The following is a 17,344-nucleotide window of genomic DNA, read 5'->3' as shown; positions in this document are numbered from 1 at the left end:
ATATATATATATATCCGAGATCTGGGTGTACTCACATCACCTCGCGTGGCTACTGTCAACGCTGAATTATATGCTACGCCACGGGTGGAATATACTGTACACGTACTATTAGGCTTATATGTATATTGCAAATACAAAATGCCACAGGTGCTGGACGGACTGGGTGTTTATCCCGTTGAAGCGAAGAAAGTATATTGTCCTGTCATTTGGCTACTTGCAAATATTGCTGACATCGTAATCAACGATACTTTCATTTTCATCACTTCCAAAACATACCCATCGAAGATACTACCCACGCATTCACATCAATACGTGCATTACCAATTCAAATGCCACAGATGGCGGACGGACTGGATGAGTATGACGCGGACACCAGTCACACGGGCCTGATGCTGAAAGAGGACAACGCCCCGTCCTTCGATGACCTCGCCGAGGGGCAGGACAGCAGGCCGCTGTTTAAACATCAACCTGACTCGCCAAATGGGGTAACGAGGTGGGTGTGTATCGGCTGTTGTGGATTGGCTGAGCTTTGTATGAATGTTGTATTTCTGGTTGTAACTATTATGTGCATTTTGTGAGACATGTATACAAGCAATTATCGGACACACAGCATGAGCCCAGTTTTTAGTGAGTTGTTAAGAACAGGTTATATATCCAACACAATCCCGCACATCCATCATTCTCATCAAGACATTGCTGTGCTATATTCTTCTTGTGTACGTGAAACCTAACGTGCATCCTCCAGCCCGTTCCATTCAAAGCTATCAATTACTAGCCGAACTCACAATACACCTATGCAAGCTAACCACGTACAACTATCACGCTCTTTGGCATTCGGAACAGTGCTGTACTCCATTCGCCACGGGTCGGCTCTTTCGAGGGCGAAAGTGTGGAGGTCGACTAAACCGCTTAATATCAGCACAACACAACACGCCATACTACGCCTGCGATATATGGCTTGGGTTAATGCCGGTGTACGCGATTGAGATACACGGGCCGTCTTAGCTCGCGCAAGTGTGTACGCAGTGGTACATGTCTTGGGATATTATTGTAGGCTGCGTACGAGGCACGCGAAAAGTTGTAGTATACGTATGTGTACACGGCAGTGATATATGACTTGGGTTACTTACATAGTACGCGTATGAGATACACGAAACGACCGAGTATACGCAAGTGCCTACGGCACATCGAGGTGTATCTGCAGATGACACGGCTTATGGGTGGCATAGATGTAAAATATATGGTATTCTGAGGCATATAATGTATATCTGTGGTGCAGAGCAGTCTGTTCTGACTTGTCTTCATTAGGTGTACAAACACTCTACGGGATTGGACTACTACACTACTCAAGAGTGCGAGAGAGTGCGAGAGAGGTGACCGGATAAGACTTGTAAAGTCAGCACTGGCTTAGGTCAATAACAAACGTATGTGAAACAGCCAACCAATAGGGACTGGGGTGATACCAGTGTTGATATACACCGAACCAATGTGCACTCGAAGGCCCCTTTAGAAAAAATCGAGGATATACGGGGCTGTAAAACGCAAATTTGGCGAATGAATTGCACACGTGTACATACATAGTACCGATGTGTGCTAGAAGGCCACAGCAGGGTTCCGTGAATACTAGTATGGGGAGATAACCTCCGACAGGTGAACGGAACAAAGCAAATAGATATTACACCTATGTAACATGCAGTATGAACAGATACCAGGGTGCTACGAACAACGCCTGGTCCACTTTAACCGCGCGTCTGACAGCGAGAGAGTGAGAGACACATGTAGGTAGCCATGCAACTATACAGTACTTCATGGATGCCACAATAGGGTACGTGGGGATTAGCAAAATGATTTGTACTTGATACGCCATCAGCAATGAGCTGGTAGTAAAAAGCAGGGGTTGCTACATCACTGAGACCATATCAGCAATTAGTGATACAAGATGTATTCTGTAAACATGGCCTTGCAGCGCGATATATAGCGACTAGCACTGTGACAGTGAATATCACCTGGGTCGCCAGTCACGGCGGCTGCTAATATATGCAGTGCCCCATGACTCAAAGCGCCTGTAGCACTAACGTAGAGATTAAAATTAGATTGAATCAGGTACTGTAAGATGTGATAGGATAAGACCCGACAAACATGTGAATAATAATGCACCCCATACCGTAGGATATGGATGGTTGGCATTGTTAAAAGACTACGCGTGCCATCTGCACCACTTGGCACAGGGTCGCTTGACGGCAATAGTATGGAGAAGTATTCGCACGACAATTGATCTATAACATAAATTAAAATCCAAAGACCATTCCTCGGAACGCATTGCAGTATCAGGTTACAGCACAGCCAGGGGTAGTATTGACCGAAAAATAGTAGTTCGACTTGTACATGCCTTGTACGGAAACGAAAGCGACGAGCATTTGTGACTTTGAGGCGAACAGCATAACAATGTGGCAATGTGACAGAAAATAGAGCTTAAAACGTTAAGCAAGGCGTATGGCCGTGCACAAAGGAATAATCTCGTGGTAGGGACGTGCAGCACGAGCAGAGATCGTGGATCTTAAATCCAGCACGGAATGGATGCTCGCACGTCAATACGGGGGCAAGGCTTGGTTTAAGGGGTTTCAGCCGAATGTGTGCTTGTGTGAGAGATGATGGACGGACCTGGAGACCAGTCCCGTATCTTGTGCAACTCATGTTATGAACTGTAGCCAACTTAAGAAGTGCCACTGGTCATTACAAAAAAATAATTGCGTCAAGGTTTGATATGTATATCGCCCTTACAAAACTTGGCAAAGGATGTAGATACGGTTGAATGCACTAGAGTGCTATCACTGTACGGCGAATGCATTTAGGTGACCAATTGAGAACACTTCAGTGTCACTTTGCGATCACGAGCCGCGAAGTGCGTACTTTCAGACAGTTGTGTTTCAGACTGCAATTCATTCTGAAAGGCTTCGAGAGTTTTGACAAGATTATATGCCCTTACAAAACTAAAGTGACAATTTCGGGATTGTTCAGAGTAAACCTTGATCAGGAATTTCTCTCTCTAAAAACCCATGAGTGTACACAAGAATATCTGCACATATTAGTAAATACTATATAAAGGGACGCAATAACGACTTTCACTTAGTACAGTTCGTATCAGTCTGTTAAGTAGCGATCATAGATCCTGATGTTCATTTTCTGGGGATCAATAGGTAATATGGTAACACCTGTCACGCGCATCGTAGTCGAGGGCATTGTGCTATATCGATGGCAAGATGAATATACGCAGTTGTCGGGTATGGTACTTTTATTGTTGGTTTAGCAAAGTGATACCATAGTTAAAACAACTTAAGCATACTCGAAAAATGATGCCTGCCATTGTTTTTAAGCGCATAATACCAGCATACCAAAAAGTTACGTTCAATTATCCGTCCTAGAGCTCTTCTGAGGATTTGAGTTTTTACATTATATCAAGTGTGTACTTTTGCACCTTGCCTTTACGCCCAAGTTCCAGTAACCCTTAGATAACGCTCATCAGTACTCGCGTGAAACCGAGTTGATGGTCTGTATAACTCCGTCACTCGAGAATTTGTTGTGTTCACCACTTTCTTCCGGTACACTCCGGTGTGTAGGTTTGGCACTAGCGATGTTGGAAACGTACAGAACCATCAGTGTCTCGAACTTTGCCCATGTCCATATCCAGGCAAGCATACTGTACCGCATGGGTGTGATGTATTTGAAAATAGCGCTGCTACATACACAGGTTCACCTACTTATGCATGCGGTTTTGGACCTCGTACGGGATGCGAGTTCTGCACTCGACGGACACACTACCTAGCCACATCCAGGCAAGCACAATCGATCACCTGGGTGTCGAGGTCGCTGGTAAATTGTCCAACATCTTTGAGTGTGTAACTCAGCCAGTGTCGTATCTCGTAAAATCTCGGTGAGGCATTTGAGAGCCGCGTTGTTATTTACTTAGGTCCATGTATTTATGCGTGTGGGGTTGTACCTTGTACGTGATATGGCTTTCGCACTTGACGGGCACATTGACTAGTATCCCAAGTAGCGACAATTTATAGGAGATTCAATCTTAAGAGTCTGCGATTATTGTATCCACAGTGTGATTTGCTCTCAATGCTTACTTCATTTGCAGCGTAGAACGACAGCCTGTTTCTAATTCGAGTGACAGTGTCAGAGAGTGCTCCACCTCGTTCTTGAACGCTCTGACTGTTCTTGTAATCCGAAGATACCCTTCGCTTGCGCCCTCGACCTCGAATTTGAACGTCTGTATCGGTATGTCCCACACAAACTGCTTCTTCTATTCCGGCCCGGTGGAATTCGTCTCTGTCGACGACAACCATAAATTTATCATTGTGTAGTTCGTGATCCAGTTATTCAATTCCCGCTACGCCGCAGCACGTGTCCCGAACAGCCAGTCGGACGGTGATATTTTCAGCGGCATATACCCAGCATTCCCAATATAGTGATTCGTCCCATTGTCACAACCAGAGAAGTATTGGTACGGTCGGGCACAGCAAGTTCCATCTGCCCCGTTCTTTTTTTTAGCGAGTCCGCGATCGCAGCTGATTCGGGAAGGTATCTTTGAGTGGGTTCACCCAATCTTTGGCGGCATTGATAATCGTTTTCGCCGTTTGAGTCGTCCCAATATTAAATTGGTCTCACCGGAAGTGCTTCTTATCACCAGCCCAGCTATCGACTGATTTCCGGATACTTCCTAAAACAAAATGCTGTAAGGCCCAGCCTCGATATCACGGCAGACTAGATTTGCGACTTCGCGCACCAGGCAATCGTACTTTCCACTTTCTTCAGCAGTAAGACATTCGCACAGGCCGGAAAGTGGCAGGCACACACACAATGCACTATCTGTATTGGTAAGTTGGGACACTCTGTCAGTAAGAGTCCGAGTTCAATGTGTGGGTGGTACACATTTACAGGACTTACCGCCTGTGTCACGAATCTGCGCTGGCGGACATTCCCAATCAACAAGCCCAACATTATCTGGAAATGGGGGAGGTGTAGCACACATACCACTACAAGTTATGAGAAAAGCAGTCAGTAGGCGAGCCATTGGCGTAGGGATAATTATTGGCGTAGGCACCAGCACTAACTATATAGTGGTTTGTCAACTGTCACAGCCAGGTGACCCACGGTAGGTCGTTGCAGACGAGTTCAATTTTTCCGTCTGTGCAATTATCAATAGGTCTACAATCGCAATATTGTCGCTGTCCATCCCCGTGAGACAGCCATGCTTGGCGTCGCGGCAGCATTGGTGAATGCTTCCCCATTTCCAATTGTCTCAATATTGGTGGGACTGGCATTTTCTGCGAGTCTCTCCAACGTGGCAGTGATACTCCGGCACTCACGCACGTCGGTGCTGATGCCACGGTTCTCCATTCCCGCCGAAAACCACTCAGAACAAATACTGCAGGCTTAAATTCAAAAGTTTTATATCGCCCAGTTGTTCGCTTTTAACCTTGTAAGATCGTTAGTCTGCATTGCCGTTCATATCCACACCGTGAAGAGCCCAGTTATGATGAACGTCACCTGGACATTGGGTGCTGTTCAGTTCTATGAATCTGTTCGCGGTAGCGCGAGTGTCCATGTAGTAGAACCTGTGCACCAGGTTCAGGGTCAGCGACGTTGATATCGCACTCTGTACATATCTTGCGAAGCTTTCCACAATCTTCATGTAATCGATATACAAAATCCTAACTTTGGGGTACCAAGTACCCCACTCTTTTCTTCTTTCGTCACCAGGCCAGAAAATATCTCGACATATTAAAAGACCTGCCATAAACAGACTGCACGGTTTTAATAGGTTCTCACATTGATCGAGATCGGCGAGTTGCTTGATTGGACAACCGTACTCCTCTTTGATTTCGTTAAACACATAGCATTCTGTGGCCACTAGTCGTATAAAGACTGGGCGTTCAGCACACAACTTATCATACGTGGCAAGCAACCAGTCAGAAACGTGAGCCCTGTAGTGAGGGCACTATTCACAGACGAGCCCATTCCAGCACATACCAGCATTATCTATGTAGAAATAGTCTATGTTATACCTAGCGGCCAATGTTATGGTCAGCTGGTTCTCAGTGCCTGACTAGCTAAAGTCAGTACTGTGAGGTAGACTTGCATGGGCTTACTAGAAAATTCGGCGGCATTAATGAATGTACCTCCACTGAGAATTGGCTCAATAACGAAGTGGTTTTCACCAGCGACTCTTCTTCAAGTAACGTTGAGTCAGTTAAGGACTTCATGCTTGATCAATACAGTGTTTCGACTACATAGGCGTTCACTGTAAACAAACGATGACCTCAGCGGCGTCGATATTAAACCTTAGCCTGTGCATCTACAGTTATTAAAAGTATTGCCAGGAATAGGGCACTCGCACAATCCGGAGTTCGGTTTCATCTCTGATTTACCGTCCGTACTCGGTACTGAGGCGCACATTCGCATACTTCAGTCACCTGATCATACGGCGAGTTTAACACTGAACAAACGCACTGAGCATTGAAAGCGTCGCATTCCAATAAATCTGACAGTACATCTCGACCGCGTTCACTGCTGGTTGCGGGATAGCCATACATAACTTGCCAGTTGAATAGTAAAGTACCTGTCTGTGAGATAGAAGGGTATACCATCCCTACCTGTCAACATAGTTGCTAGTGCTTCGTCATTTGATACACGGACGTACACTGTGAGATAGCCACTCATTTTTGTTTCGTCGTCTTCATTGTCACGAATGACAACTCTCTGTCCGACATGTCAAGGGGAAATGGTATACCGATATTGCTCTTCCAAGTTGCATTGAGACGATTCGTGCTGTCGCTAAATTCTTTATGGTTGGCGAAGTCGAGTCATCATTGTGGGTGATTGTATGGCCAAATATTTTGGCTGGCCTTTCGGCAGATTTGTCGCACTTCGGGGTGAGTCATTATTCGGGAATAGGCCTTTGGTTCAATATTAACTTATAGCTAATAGTCCGGGCTCTTGAAGTGAAAGGGTTGCGACTGTTTTAATCTGGATGGTTGAGCGCTTGAAACGCATACACTTCCTCACGTGGGCAAGGCTCAGCGACAGTAGATCTACATTTTGGGGTAGTAACCACCAATCAGTCATCACAGGCTCCGAATCTACAAAACCGCCCACGAATGTCATCGTTCCCAGATATACTCTTGTTTTTTTGATACTACACCTCTAATGGCGCATTGGCGCAAATTCCAGCTATCACTACGCTACTCAGCAACCAGCAGAAACAAGATATAACACTGTGCAAAAACCCCCAAAAACAAAAACAAAACCAAAAAAAACACGCCTTGTCAACCCAATACTTGAAAAAAGTTCTTACACGACATTCAGCTCCATTATATCGAAAGTTCACGATAGTTCATACGAAGTTGTTGGGATTCCAGGAACCCGAATTTGAAAGTACATGTAGCGATTTAAATCATATTGAAAAAAAGTTCTCAGTTGTCGCGGAATATATAAAAACATGCGCCCCGACTATTCCGACCGTATGTAATTCCTCATCATTCTCGAGTCCTAAGGACATACAGCTCATATGAGAAAGTGTGTCCAACTGCAGCTACAGAAATTTCTGTTTTAATCGACGCTGGTGTTCTGGAATGTATTTTCAAAAACATATTCGTATTCGCTGCCCGCCTTCTCTCTTTGTTCTCTTTATTGGCGATATTAAGCTCGTACCCAGGGAAACATTTCAATTTGATGTAGGGATTTCTGTGATATCGCGCACTTCATTATCAGTTTTGTTGCATTATAAAGTTGTCTTTGTTTCCTTTTCAATGCACAGACTGATTTTCTTGCTGCCATCCATACCGAATATGGGTATCATATCACATGCACCATCGCTATATTAAAATTGTATTGATATGCATTTGGGCTGTTGGCAGGACTAAACAAACAACCCAGCAGTCAGCAAATTCATATCAAAAATACAGTTCGGTACTAGAACTATCAGGTGTCAAACCACGTATATGACACCGATGAAAGGAATTCAGAGACTCCCGCCCTGAGCGGTAGAGTCAAATAAGAACCCTCAGTAGAGGGAAAATAAAGCTCACTTCTTCCGTAACTCAATTGTCTAACAGGTTATGAGCCTCGATTAGACACGATAGTAAGTCAACACACTTCCAACCACACTACGCTGCACACTACGCCACGCACACTCTAAACTCACAACTACACATTACGCACACAGTTGCTTACATCTGACAATTCCCTTACATCCTCGCAGTCGCCATCACGACTCACGCGTAAGTACCACAAACTCACACGTAAGTGATTTCACCTAAACGAATCACTATGGAGAGTCCAAAAATGGTCAAATGGCCAACACACTTTGATAATCTAAATGCCGCACTAGCATTCGCACGAGAATACTGGCCTCAAGGCCCCGTATACAGCAATCTTGAATCTACCAACACACACTTAGTCGCCATTATTAGCAACCTCATCCAGGACCTTCGCATCAGCCGACAAGAAGTCTACGCTTCCACAGCTATGGCACTAGCACATCTGACATTTGCCAAGAGTAACCTATACCGCGTAGGCAAACGCAATCAAGAACTACAAGCCGAGGTCGACCGTTTCAAACGGCACAATGTCGAACTTGGGGATGATCATAAATTACTCGTCGCTAAACACGACACACTCAAGTCAAAACACGCACAGATCTCCGAACGCCTCATGAAAGCACAGTCCCGCTTATACGAGCAAACGGAACAATCCACCGACAATCTCGGTGTTCTTCAAGCCGAGCTTGACTTCGTACGCATAGAGCTTCAAGAAAAACTTGATATTATCGAGCAATTCGAACACGCAACAAAGCCGAAACCAGCATCTTACGCGGACAAATATGGCATCACTGCCGACGATCTTGGTATCCCGCTTTCCGAGTGCCCCAAGTACAAGGACGCGTACAAGCGAACAAAACTAGAGAACTGGGAAAACTTCGGACCTTGGATTATGGGCATCAAAATAGAACTCGCACACTATGGTGTTCTGTAACGCCTACATCCCGATTGTGACGAAATCTGCGGCACAGACACGCTTGCTGATGCAAGATGCCACAGTATTATGATCAATCCTATCCAGGAAGAGCTGATCGATACAGTATACAAAAACCACTACTCGAAATCACCCTCTGACCACTACTCGAAATCACCCTCTGACTTCTTCAACTACATTTGTATTACAAAAAACACTGGTAGCCACGGGCGCTTCTGGGACGGTATGAAGCGTCTCATCAACTTCAAGGCATCCGGTACTACAGAGACGACAATGCAGACTTTGGAGGAAATTCGTCAGGGACTTCTCGATGTCGGCGAGGTGATTCCAGGTAAACACATTATCTGCGCAATACTCTATAGTCTAGGCAACGACTATCAACTACTCCGATCCAACATCTTCGATCTAGACACTGACAAATTAGACATCAATGAGGTATATCGCATGACTTTCAAGTTCGACGGCGATCACCATAACGCGACAAGCAATACAACAATGAGAATCAACGCCATCACCACACAGCCGGACCCGAAAGACGTGAAAGATAAGCGCCAACCTCGCGAGATCACATGCCCCTTGTGCAAAGAAGTAGGTCACAGTATTTACGGTTGCCAAAAATTCAACTGTCGACAATGCGGATCGAAGGATCACATCGGGAAGAAATGTCCCGCTGACCGCTCGACTCTCACTTGTAGCAAGGGCGACAACAAACCTGGCCACAACGACGAGGCATGCATCGAGTAAAATTGAAGGGACGGGGCCCTATCCACAGGTACTCAAAACTGTACCTAGTTTGAAAGTTCTACATCCTACTCTTCCACACACCATACCTGAGTGCCACTACAAATTAAATATACTCAATGCTACTTTGCTAGGGCCCGCACAAACGTTACCTCTTACTGCCTCACATATCGACTCTGGAGCAATGGTTCATATACGCACTAATACAGATGGTGTCGAAGACTTACACACCGGACGCTTTATTGTAGAGTTTTCTAATAAGAGTCAATTATACTTACTTAACGCGGTGTACTATCCGGCCTAGGAACAGTACTTATTATGCCAACCGCGACACAGAATATATTATCCGTACAAGTACTACAACGGCACAACTATGTAATTTATTTACCATCGGAACCCAACAAATTCGTTCCGACGGAGTGTCACATACTCCAGAACGATGAACTATTACATCGCAATGGACAATATACTGTGGCTAACTTCACAGCCACCTCTCTCGAGAACTGGCACGATAGACTAGGACACCGCTGCGACCCACGTAACACTCTGACGACGAGCAATACTACACCTACCACACCAGCCAAGCCTTCACACGATGACTGGAAGCTAAACCCGACTCTAGTCAAGACGCACGTTACTGATGTCTTCGGCGAGATAGGCATAGACCTCTTTGCTCAGAAACATAATGCACAAGTTCCTGTCTACTGCAGTTTAGAGCCAGATGCGCCACTACACGACGCATTCAAACAATCATGGCAACAGCCAAACACACACCTCTACGGCAATATACTTTCCGTATCAAAACATGGCGAGATGCACTTCTCAAGCTTGAGAAGGAAGATGGTCTTATCACTAAGGGGTTTCCGCTTCAACCTAACACGCGCAACTACAACCAAACGAAACTTCAGTTACACTCACATGTGGAACTCATCGAAACCACCGCCGACACGTTCTTACAGAATGGCACTGAGAATACCGGACCGCCTAAGTGGCGGTATATCTGCGTTGCTCGCGTAGGCAGCACTAAGCACGCGGTTCCACCAACAGCAGCACTATTAGACGCCGAAGGAAAATGCATACTTCGTCCACGCGCACTTACGTTTTGCAACCCTTGCGTTCGTGGGAAAATGTGACGACGTCTAATCTCACGCACATCCAAAGACGAGAGCACACTACCACCCGTCGGTACAGTCTTCCACGTTGACCTACACACGGGTTTGCCAACGTCCCCAACAGGCTACACATGCAACATTAAATATGTAGATGCCAATAGCGGACAGCCTTTCGTATACCCACTCAGACATAATGACGATGCCAGTGCCACATTGGACGTCTTCTACACAGACATAGGAAAAGACTACCTCGCGAACCTTAGGGAACTTAAATGTGATCGCGGTGGGAAGTTTGTCTCCAAAGAATTCAACAGCGTCAACACACTACAGCATGTCAAGGTGACATGTATCCCTACTAATACACCTCAATTACACGGCCTAGTCGAGCGGACCAACGAACAGCTTGTCTGACAGCTGTTTCAAGGTTAAATGTATCCTACGATATCTCTGTATATCACGAGTCGAATATCGCATGAACTTAAATCAATAGGGCCTGGGTTGGCTGATTTCATCCTTACCGAGAGGATAGTACCGCTTGACGAGGAGACTGATCCTCCAGCTCTGCTACTGATTTGTCCAAATCTAAAATAGAAAAGTAAGGGTAACTACGAATAAATAATCTCTATGAAATGTATCAGTACATTCATTGCTATCGGTGCAGTCATATTACGATTTTTAAGTTTGTGTATTGGTTGCAACATTTTGCGGCAGCAAGAATGTAATAACAAACAAATTGCAACGATCGATTGGTAAACCACGCACAAACGCCCTTGGAACCTGCCCTCAACGCATAAAGAAAGAATAGGGTTCTTGCGCAAATGGTATCTTAGTCAGCGTTACTGACACGCCAACAGGAGGACCGAGTGCTTAACCGTTATATTAAAATAGCTTTCCTATTTGCCGTATTGTGATTTTTGTAATCGCAGCTGCTTGTCTTAGTTGCGTATTGAACATAGCCGCTTTCAAATTAAATACGAACTAGAAATTTCTCTTTACACCCCATACTTGACAGGTTTTTTCAGCACTATTTTTTTTACCGGTACAGAGGAGTGTTCTCAACAGGAAGGCAAAATCGCAAAATTCAGATGTATATGCTCACAAATTATATTTTTTTCATAGACCGTAGCTTCCCCAAAGCTTTGGATCAAAATTAATCGAGCCGAAAACCCTAAAATCTTATGTGCGCAGCTAAGTTTTCAATAGGATGGTAGAATCGCATACTGGAAAACGATATTCCGTACGCCTGTGTTGCACACTCCTGATCAACAATCAATTGATCCGCTTGTGGGCTGGCCTGTGCTATCTAAGCCAGTAATACTAAGATATGTATCCTTTTCCATTTGAAAGAAGGGTTCTTCGCTCCAAGTTGCAGTCAACGAACGCTATTCATACTATTCGACCGGGCAATACTTGAAAGGAACTCTTTCGATCTCGAATACTTTTGTTTATCGTGTTGTAACTCCGGCTAAAGCAGAGGTGCTACTTGCCGGGTACTGCTGCGCTCTACGCATGATAAACTGACGGGCGTGTGCACAGGAAGCGAATCGCGTATAGGTGCAACAGTTATCGGTACAGTAGTACAATCGAAATTCGTCATATTCAAAGACACAGGATGACAACTGATACAAATACGGTGTTCTCTGAAGCACATTGTGATGATCTTTTTTTCTTTATTTATTTTGATATTTTGAGAATTTATTAGGTGCAACCAAAATGATTTTTTGTGTGTGTGAGAGATTGAATGCAAATGTGTGTTGAATATCTATAAAGGCACCAACACCTAATTGACTGTAACACGTCATACACATGCCATCTATGTATATTTGATTATGAACGAAAACTTGCAGTTCATATGGACGTATGATAAAATGCTCACTCAGGTGCTTTGCTATGATTTCGGTTTATTTAATTTAACCAATCCGGCTAGAGCGGGTTTTTTCCCCGTGTTGGTCGGCTTCCCTATTGTCTTGCGCTGCGCTCGTTGTAATCCCAATAATGCACTATTGGAAAATGGGCCAGACCGTATTTGAGAACGAATGAGTGTGGGTAGTTTAAGTTTCAACGAAGTTTATAAACATGACAATTCCACGAATATATATTCATATGTATATGGGTTAGGTCCAGAAATTAATATACTGACGTTGTGTACATCGCTTCCTTATTGTCTTGCGCGAATATCGTTAAACCCAGGAGATCGTTTGTTGGGCATAGAAACAAAATACCCAATAGTGTTTTTACTATTTCACGCCATCAATTGTTCTTATTGTACACATGGTTTGGATGCGGGAAGAAGCAACGGCTCGTCGTGTTGCGAGCGTTAATGGGTGCTTCCAATACAATAGAAGCTAGAGTGTCTACTACTGCCAAGGTACCATTGGGACTGGATAAAGGTCATGCATGTAAAAATCAACCTCCTACATAGACCCGAACATGAATGTCTCAGTATATATGATACCATGCATACATCTTTCGACATAGGGGGACATTTCTGGAAAATAGATACACAACAACCAACACATGGACGTGGTAGATAACTTATACATACATAAATAGCATATGCTGACAACTACGCATGATTATGGAAAATCACACACGCTGTGAAACTTGGTTAGATGACTTGTACTTGCATAAAAAGCGTACGTTCAAAGAACTTTGGAATTAAAAGAGGATATGCGTACCTTTTGACTTGGGTAGCTGACGGCGATGGCCTGTCTCCAAAGATACACTGAGCTCCAATTGCTTTGCGCTTCAGATCCGAGTCGAAGCTTGCATCTACAAGAGGTAGGTTAGACAGTACTCAGAACCGCACAAACAATTATCTGCAAGAATATATCAATACTCGTGTATTTGAAAACGATATTCGAAATGCCAATGCTGTATGTGTCCCAAGGCATTGATCTCTGCGAAGCTTCAGAAATTAACTTGCGATGAGTATTATAAGTATATAATATAATATATATAATAATAATATATATATATATATATATATATATATATATATATATATATTATAATAATATATATATATATATATATAAATATATATATATTAGAATACACCCAATACTATTGAGTATTCAGAAGCGAATTTGTGGAACTTTCTATACAGATACGGCGATGTACTTTCGACATGCGTATATATGTGTGAGGTTTCCGTGCTACTCTTAGATTCCTGGACACACAGCTGGCACTTGCGAACAATGCACATTTTTTTGGGGGACGCAAAGTACTTGGAAGGTATATTTAATCGTAGACTCTGCATAATAGGCATAAACGAGTCTATGCGGTTAGCAAATCAGTTCAATACCAATTCGTGCGCAGAATCTACTGTGCTGAGAAACTCCGGGTTGAGCGTGAGAAAATCATCGACACATATGGGCAATCCTGATAGATGCGTCTTAACCGGTAGCTTAGGTGTGCTTTCATCGTTAAATAGATCCGGTATTGACCCCGGTGTAGGGTTTACTGTATCAGCCATGATCAAGCTGGAGGGATCATACGGTCACCTTTTGTATAACCTGGAACTCGCCTGTACCTTTCAAATGTAACTTATATCTCTTCTTCTGTAAACTGTAAATAAATAATTCTGAATGTGTTAGCGTTTATATTTTATTACTATTATTTTACTATATATTAATAAATAAAATCATAGCCTTCAATCAAACAATAAAATACTTAATTTTAGAGTAAAAGATACAGAGGAGAGGTCTGGAGAGATATTGAAATTTTTAATTTTTATAATACTGTTTTGTTTCTAAAGAAAGCACTATTGATTTTGTTTTGTTTTAAAAGCATTTGTACGACAATAGCGCAGCCTCTTTGAAAAACATATGACAATAGTCTGTATTTACTATTTATTGAGTATGAGTATTTATCAAAAATACTCTTCACTTGCCCTTGGGCATTTTTTTCTTATTAAAAAAAAATACAATATGTACTGCAGGTATTATGTTACATATTTATTTATATATATATTTATAAATGGATGGGTGGAGGCGCATGTCTCTCATTTAGTCGTGCGTGTAATTAAGAGTTGTTTTTTTTTCAAAGTCTAACGTCGACCCTCCCGATCCAATGGTGCATACACTCCTAAACATACCAGCAGAAGTCAGGCTCAAGGCCCTTGGGTATTTGAAGCCCACTGACTACTTGCAAGCCAGTCTAGTGTGCACACAACTGAGTGCCGACTGTGCCGATGAGGACCTGATCGCTCGTGTACTGTTTAATGCTGTTCGTAAGAGTGTCTTCCACGCCAGGTACCACAATGTAGGTGTGGACGACCTTATCATCACATCTCTCTTCACCACATCAAGACAAGATGGATTTGTATACGATGACATCTGTGAGTACATAGACGAACTCTATCACACGTGTGTGGACACCCTGGGGAAGCCTCGTGTCCTATTCGAACTGTTTAGAATCTTGGATCTATATTGTTCGGGTGCCTCATGCAAACTTTATAAACAGCCCGCACCCGACGGTGCTGATTGCACACAACACCGTGCTGCTACCTCCTTGCCTGTCTTTCCAACATCACGCGCTATCTATCTACTCGTCCTGCGTGCGTGTTACATAGGCTGGGCGGATGTGGTGCAAGTGTATCTTGAGTTTGTCACCTCGCATCCCTCCGAACACACTGTGTGCTTGGATATTCCCTTGCAACTGGCCTGCAAACACGGCTACACTAGCATTGTACGTATGTTATTAAAACACGGCAAAGCAAATCCGAACGCAGCCTTTGGAAAAGCGCTCTCCTTGGCATGTGCGGGTGGTTACACAGCGATTGTACAGCTACTGATCGACGACGGGAGATGCGATCCAGCCCTGAGTGACAGTGAAAGTCTCCTCGAAGCCTGTTTTGAGAACCACATAGACATTGTGCGTATATTGTTGAGTGATCGTAGGTGTGATCCGGCAGCTGTGCATAGTTTTGCGCTGGTCAAAGCCATCAGCAATGTGTACGTTGATATCGTAAAGCTACTACTGGATGACAGGCGCGCGGACCCGTGTGCACTCAACTCCCGTACGTGGTGGGAGGCTTGTGGGAGTGGGAGCTTAGACGTGGTTCATCTGTTAATAGAAGACAATCGTGTTGACATGACTCGCGGACGAGCATTAAAAGAAGCCGTTGCTGGAGGGCAAATTGAGGTGGTCAGGCTATTATTAGAACAACAGCTGATAGATCCCAGCGACCCGCTAGTAGGGGATATAGTGCGCGTTGCGAGTGAGAAGGGATACACGCACGTGGTGCGGTTATTATTAGAAGACGGTCGTGCATTAGTACATAAGGGCTTAGGCAAGGCAGTGTTGTATGGCCACACGGATATTGTTAGGATGTTGGTGAATGACGGGCGTGCTGACGCGTGTCCTGCGAAGATAATGATGAAGGCGAGAAGAAAGGGATTTAACGAGTGCGCTCGAATGGTTCTCTCATACAAGCGGGGTCCCGCAACTGACGGTCCCATTTTTGATTGAAAGGTGTCACTCACACTGGAGAGTGTACTTGCTTTTCAACGATACGTAGCGTAATTGTGAATTTAACGCTGAAGAACTAAACCATCTATGCCGATATATTTCTTACTAAGTTGTACTCTTTTAATTTCGGTAGATTTTTTTTCTGGGCTCTGACTGAATGGTGGCCATTGATGTCTCACTTGTCAATCTGAAGAGACCCTTCCCACAGGTAGGGTACGTGAAGCAGAGTCAATCACACTCTTTTTCATCTGCCTCAATCAAGTTTATTTGCAGAATCTTTTCTCTTGTGGTTTTAAAATCGTGTATTGAGATACATTTCTGTACGTTTTATCAAGTTTGTATACACGTCAGTACATCTGTATTCAAATCGAGTTGATACAGATATTCATACAGGGTACTGATGGCAAGCACTTGTACCTGTATCCTAAAACAACGAGAAACGAGATGCATGTAGCTTATATATTGAATGTCGTCATCTAACCCAGTATTTCTCTATTTTTTTCCTTCTATACTTGTATTTACTTCAACAGTAGTAAGCTCCCGCGTGTCTTTGAACTCAGATTTTTGCGATATCAGTGCCCATACTGGCAGGATTCAGATTGCTGCTTTTGATTTTTTTCGGGTGGTTTTAGAATATGGTGAGCCGAATGATCATATCATGCGCACTGAAATTGACTCCCAAAGCACAGTATAACAATAATTCCTCGCGCCATATTGTAAGCGAAGCGTCCCATCTATATCAATGGCGTGAGATCTGTCAACAATGGCTAAGAGCTTCGTCATATTTGACAGATTAAGCTTTCAAACTTCTCGCTTCAATATACTTTCATTCCGCCTACATAAGTACAACATCACATATATATATGCCACACAATGGATATAATTGTATAGATAAAAAAGCATTATATATGTATATATATATATATATATATATATATATATATATATATATATATATATAATATATATGTGTGTGT

The 17,344-nt window shown here is 43.6% G+C and overlaps 7 protein-coding genes across 7 annotated transcripts; 6 read left to right on the top strand and 1 right to left on the bottom strand.

Moving 5' to 3' along the window:
* Nucleotides 1-338: 338 nt before the first annotated feature.
* SARC_07333 (hypothetical protein) lies at nt 339-904 on the top strand (the record flags this gene model as incomplete). Its single annotated transcript, XM_014298747.1, has 2 exons — nt 339-493; nt 844-904. The coding sequence occupies 2 exons, from the start codon at nt 339-341 to the stop codon at nt 902-904; spliced, it is 216 nt and encodes a 71-aa protein (XP_014154222.1).
* Nucleotides 905-3,764: 2,860 nt separating this feature from the next.
* On the top strand, nt 3,765-4,367 carry SARC_07332 (hypothetical protein; the record flags this gene model as incomplete). The annotated part of the gene is made up of 2 exons (XM_014298746.1): nt 3,765-3,931; nt 4,142-4,367. 2 exons carry the CDS (start codon nt 3,765-3,767, stop codon nt 4,365-4,367), a joined length of 393 nt encoding a protein of 130 aa, XP_014154221.1.
* Nucleotides 4,368-4,865: 498 nt separating this feature from the next.
* Nucleotides 4,866-6,789, bottom strand: SARC_07331 (hypothetical protein). The gene has a single exon (XM_014298745.1). It carries the CDS (start codon nt 5,801-5,803, stop codon nt 5,495-5,497), a length of 309 nt encoding a protein of 102 aa, XP_014154220.1. The 5' UTR covers nt 5,804-6,789; the 3' UTR covers nt 4,866-5,494.
* Nucleotides 6,790-8,334: 1,545 nt separating this feature from the next.
* On the top strand, nt 8,335-9,039 carry SARC_07330 (hypothetical protein; the record flags this gene model as incomplete). Its single annotated transcript, XM_014298744.1, has 1 exon — nt 8,335-9,039. The coding sequence occupies one exon, from the start codon at nt 8,335-8,337 to the stop codon at nt 9,037-9,039; it is 705 nt and encodes a 234-aa protein (XP_014154219.1).
* A 69-nt stretch (nt 9,040-9,108) lies between these two features.
* SARC_07329 (hypothetical protein) lies at nt 9,109-9,783 on the top strand (the record flags this gene model as incomplete). The annotated part of the gene is made up of 1 exon (XM_014298743.1): nt 9,109-9,783. The coding sequence occupies one exon, from the start codon at nt 9,109-9,111 to the stop codon at nt 9,781-9,783; it is 675 nt and encodes a 224-aa protein (XP_014154218.1).
* Nucleotides 9,784-10,098: 315 nt separating this feature from the next.
* SARC_07328 (hypothetical protein) lies at nt 10,099-11,303 on the top strand (the record flags this gene model as incomplete). The annotated part of the gene is made up of 2 exons (XM_014298742.1): nt 10,099-10,774; nt 10,942-11,303. The coding sequence occupies 2 exons, from the start codon at nt 10,099-10,101 to the stop codon at nt 11,301-11,303; spliced, it is 1,038 nt and encodes a 345-aa protein (XP_014154217.1).
* Nucleotides 11,304-14,916: 3,613 nt separating this feature from the next.
* Nucleotides 14,917-16,463, top strand: SARC_07327 (hypothetical protein). The gene has a single exon (XM_014298741.1). The coding sequence runs from the start codon at nt 14,967-14,969 to the stop codon at nt 16,365-16,367; it is 1,401 nt and encodes a 466-aa protein (XP_014154216.1). The 5' UTR covers nt 14,917-14,966; the 3' UTR covers nt 16,368-16,463.
* Nucleotides 16,464-17,344: the final 881 nt, after the last annotated feature.

This window comes from Sphaeroforma arctica, assembly GCF_001186125.1.
Source record: "Sphaeroforma arctica JP610 unplaced genomic scaffold supercont1.573, whole genome shotgun sequence".
Lineage (NCBI taxonomy): Eukaryota > Ichthyosporea > Ichthyophonida > Sphaeroforma > Sphaeroforma arctica.
This window is presented reverse-complemented; position numbering and strand designations above follow the sequence as displayed.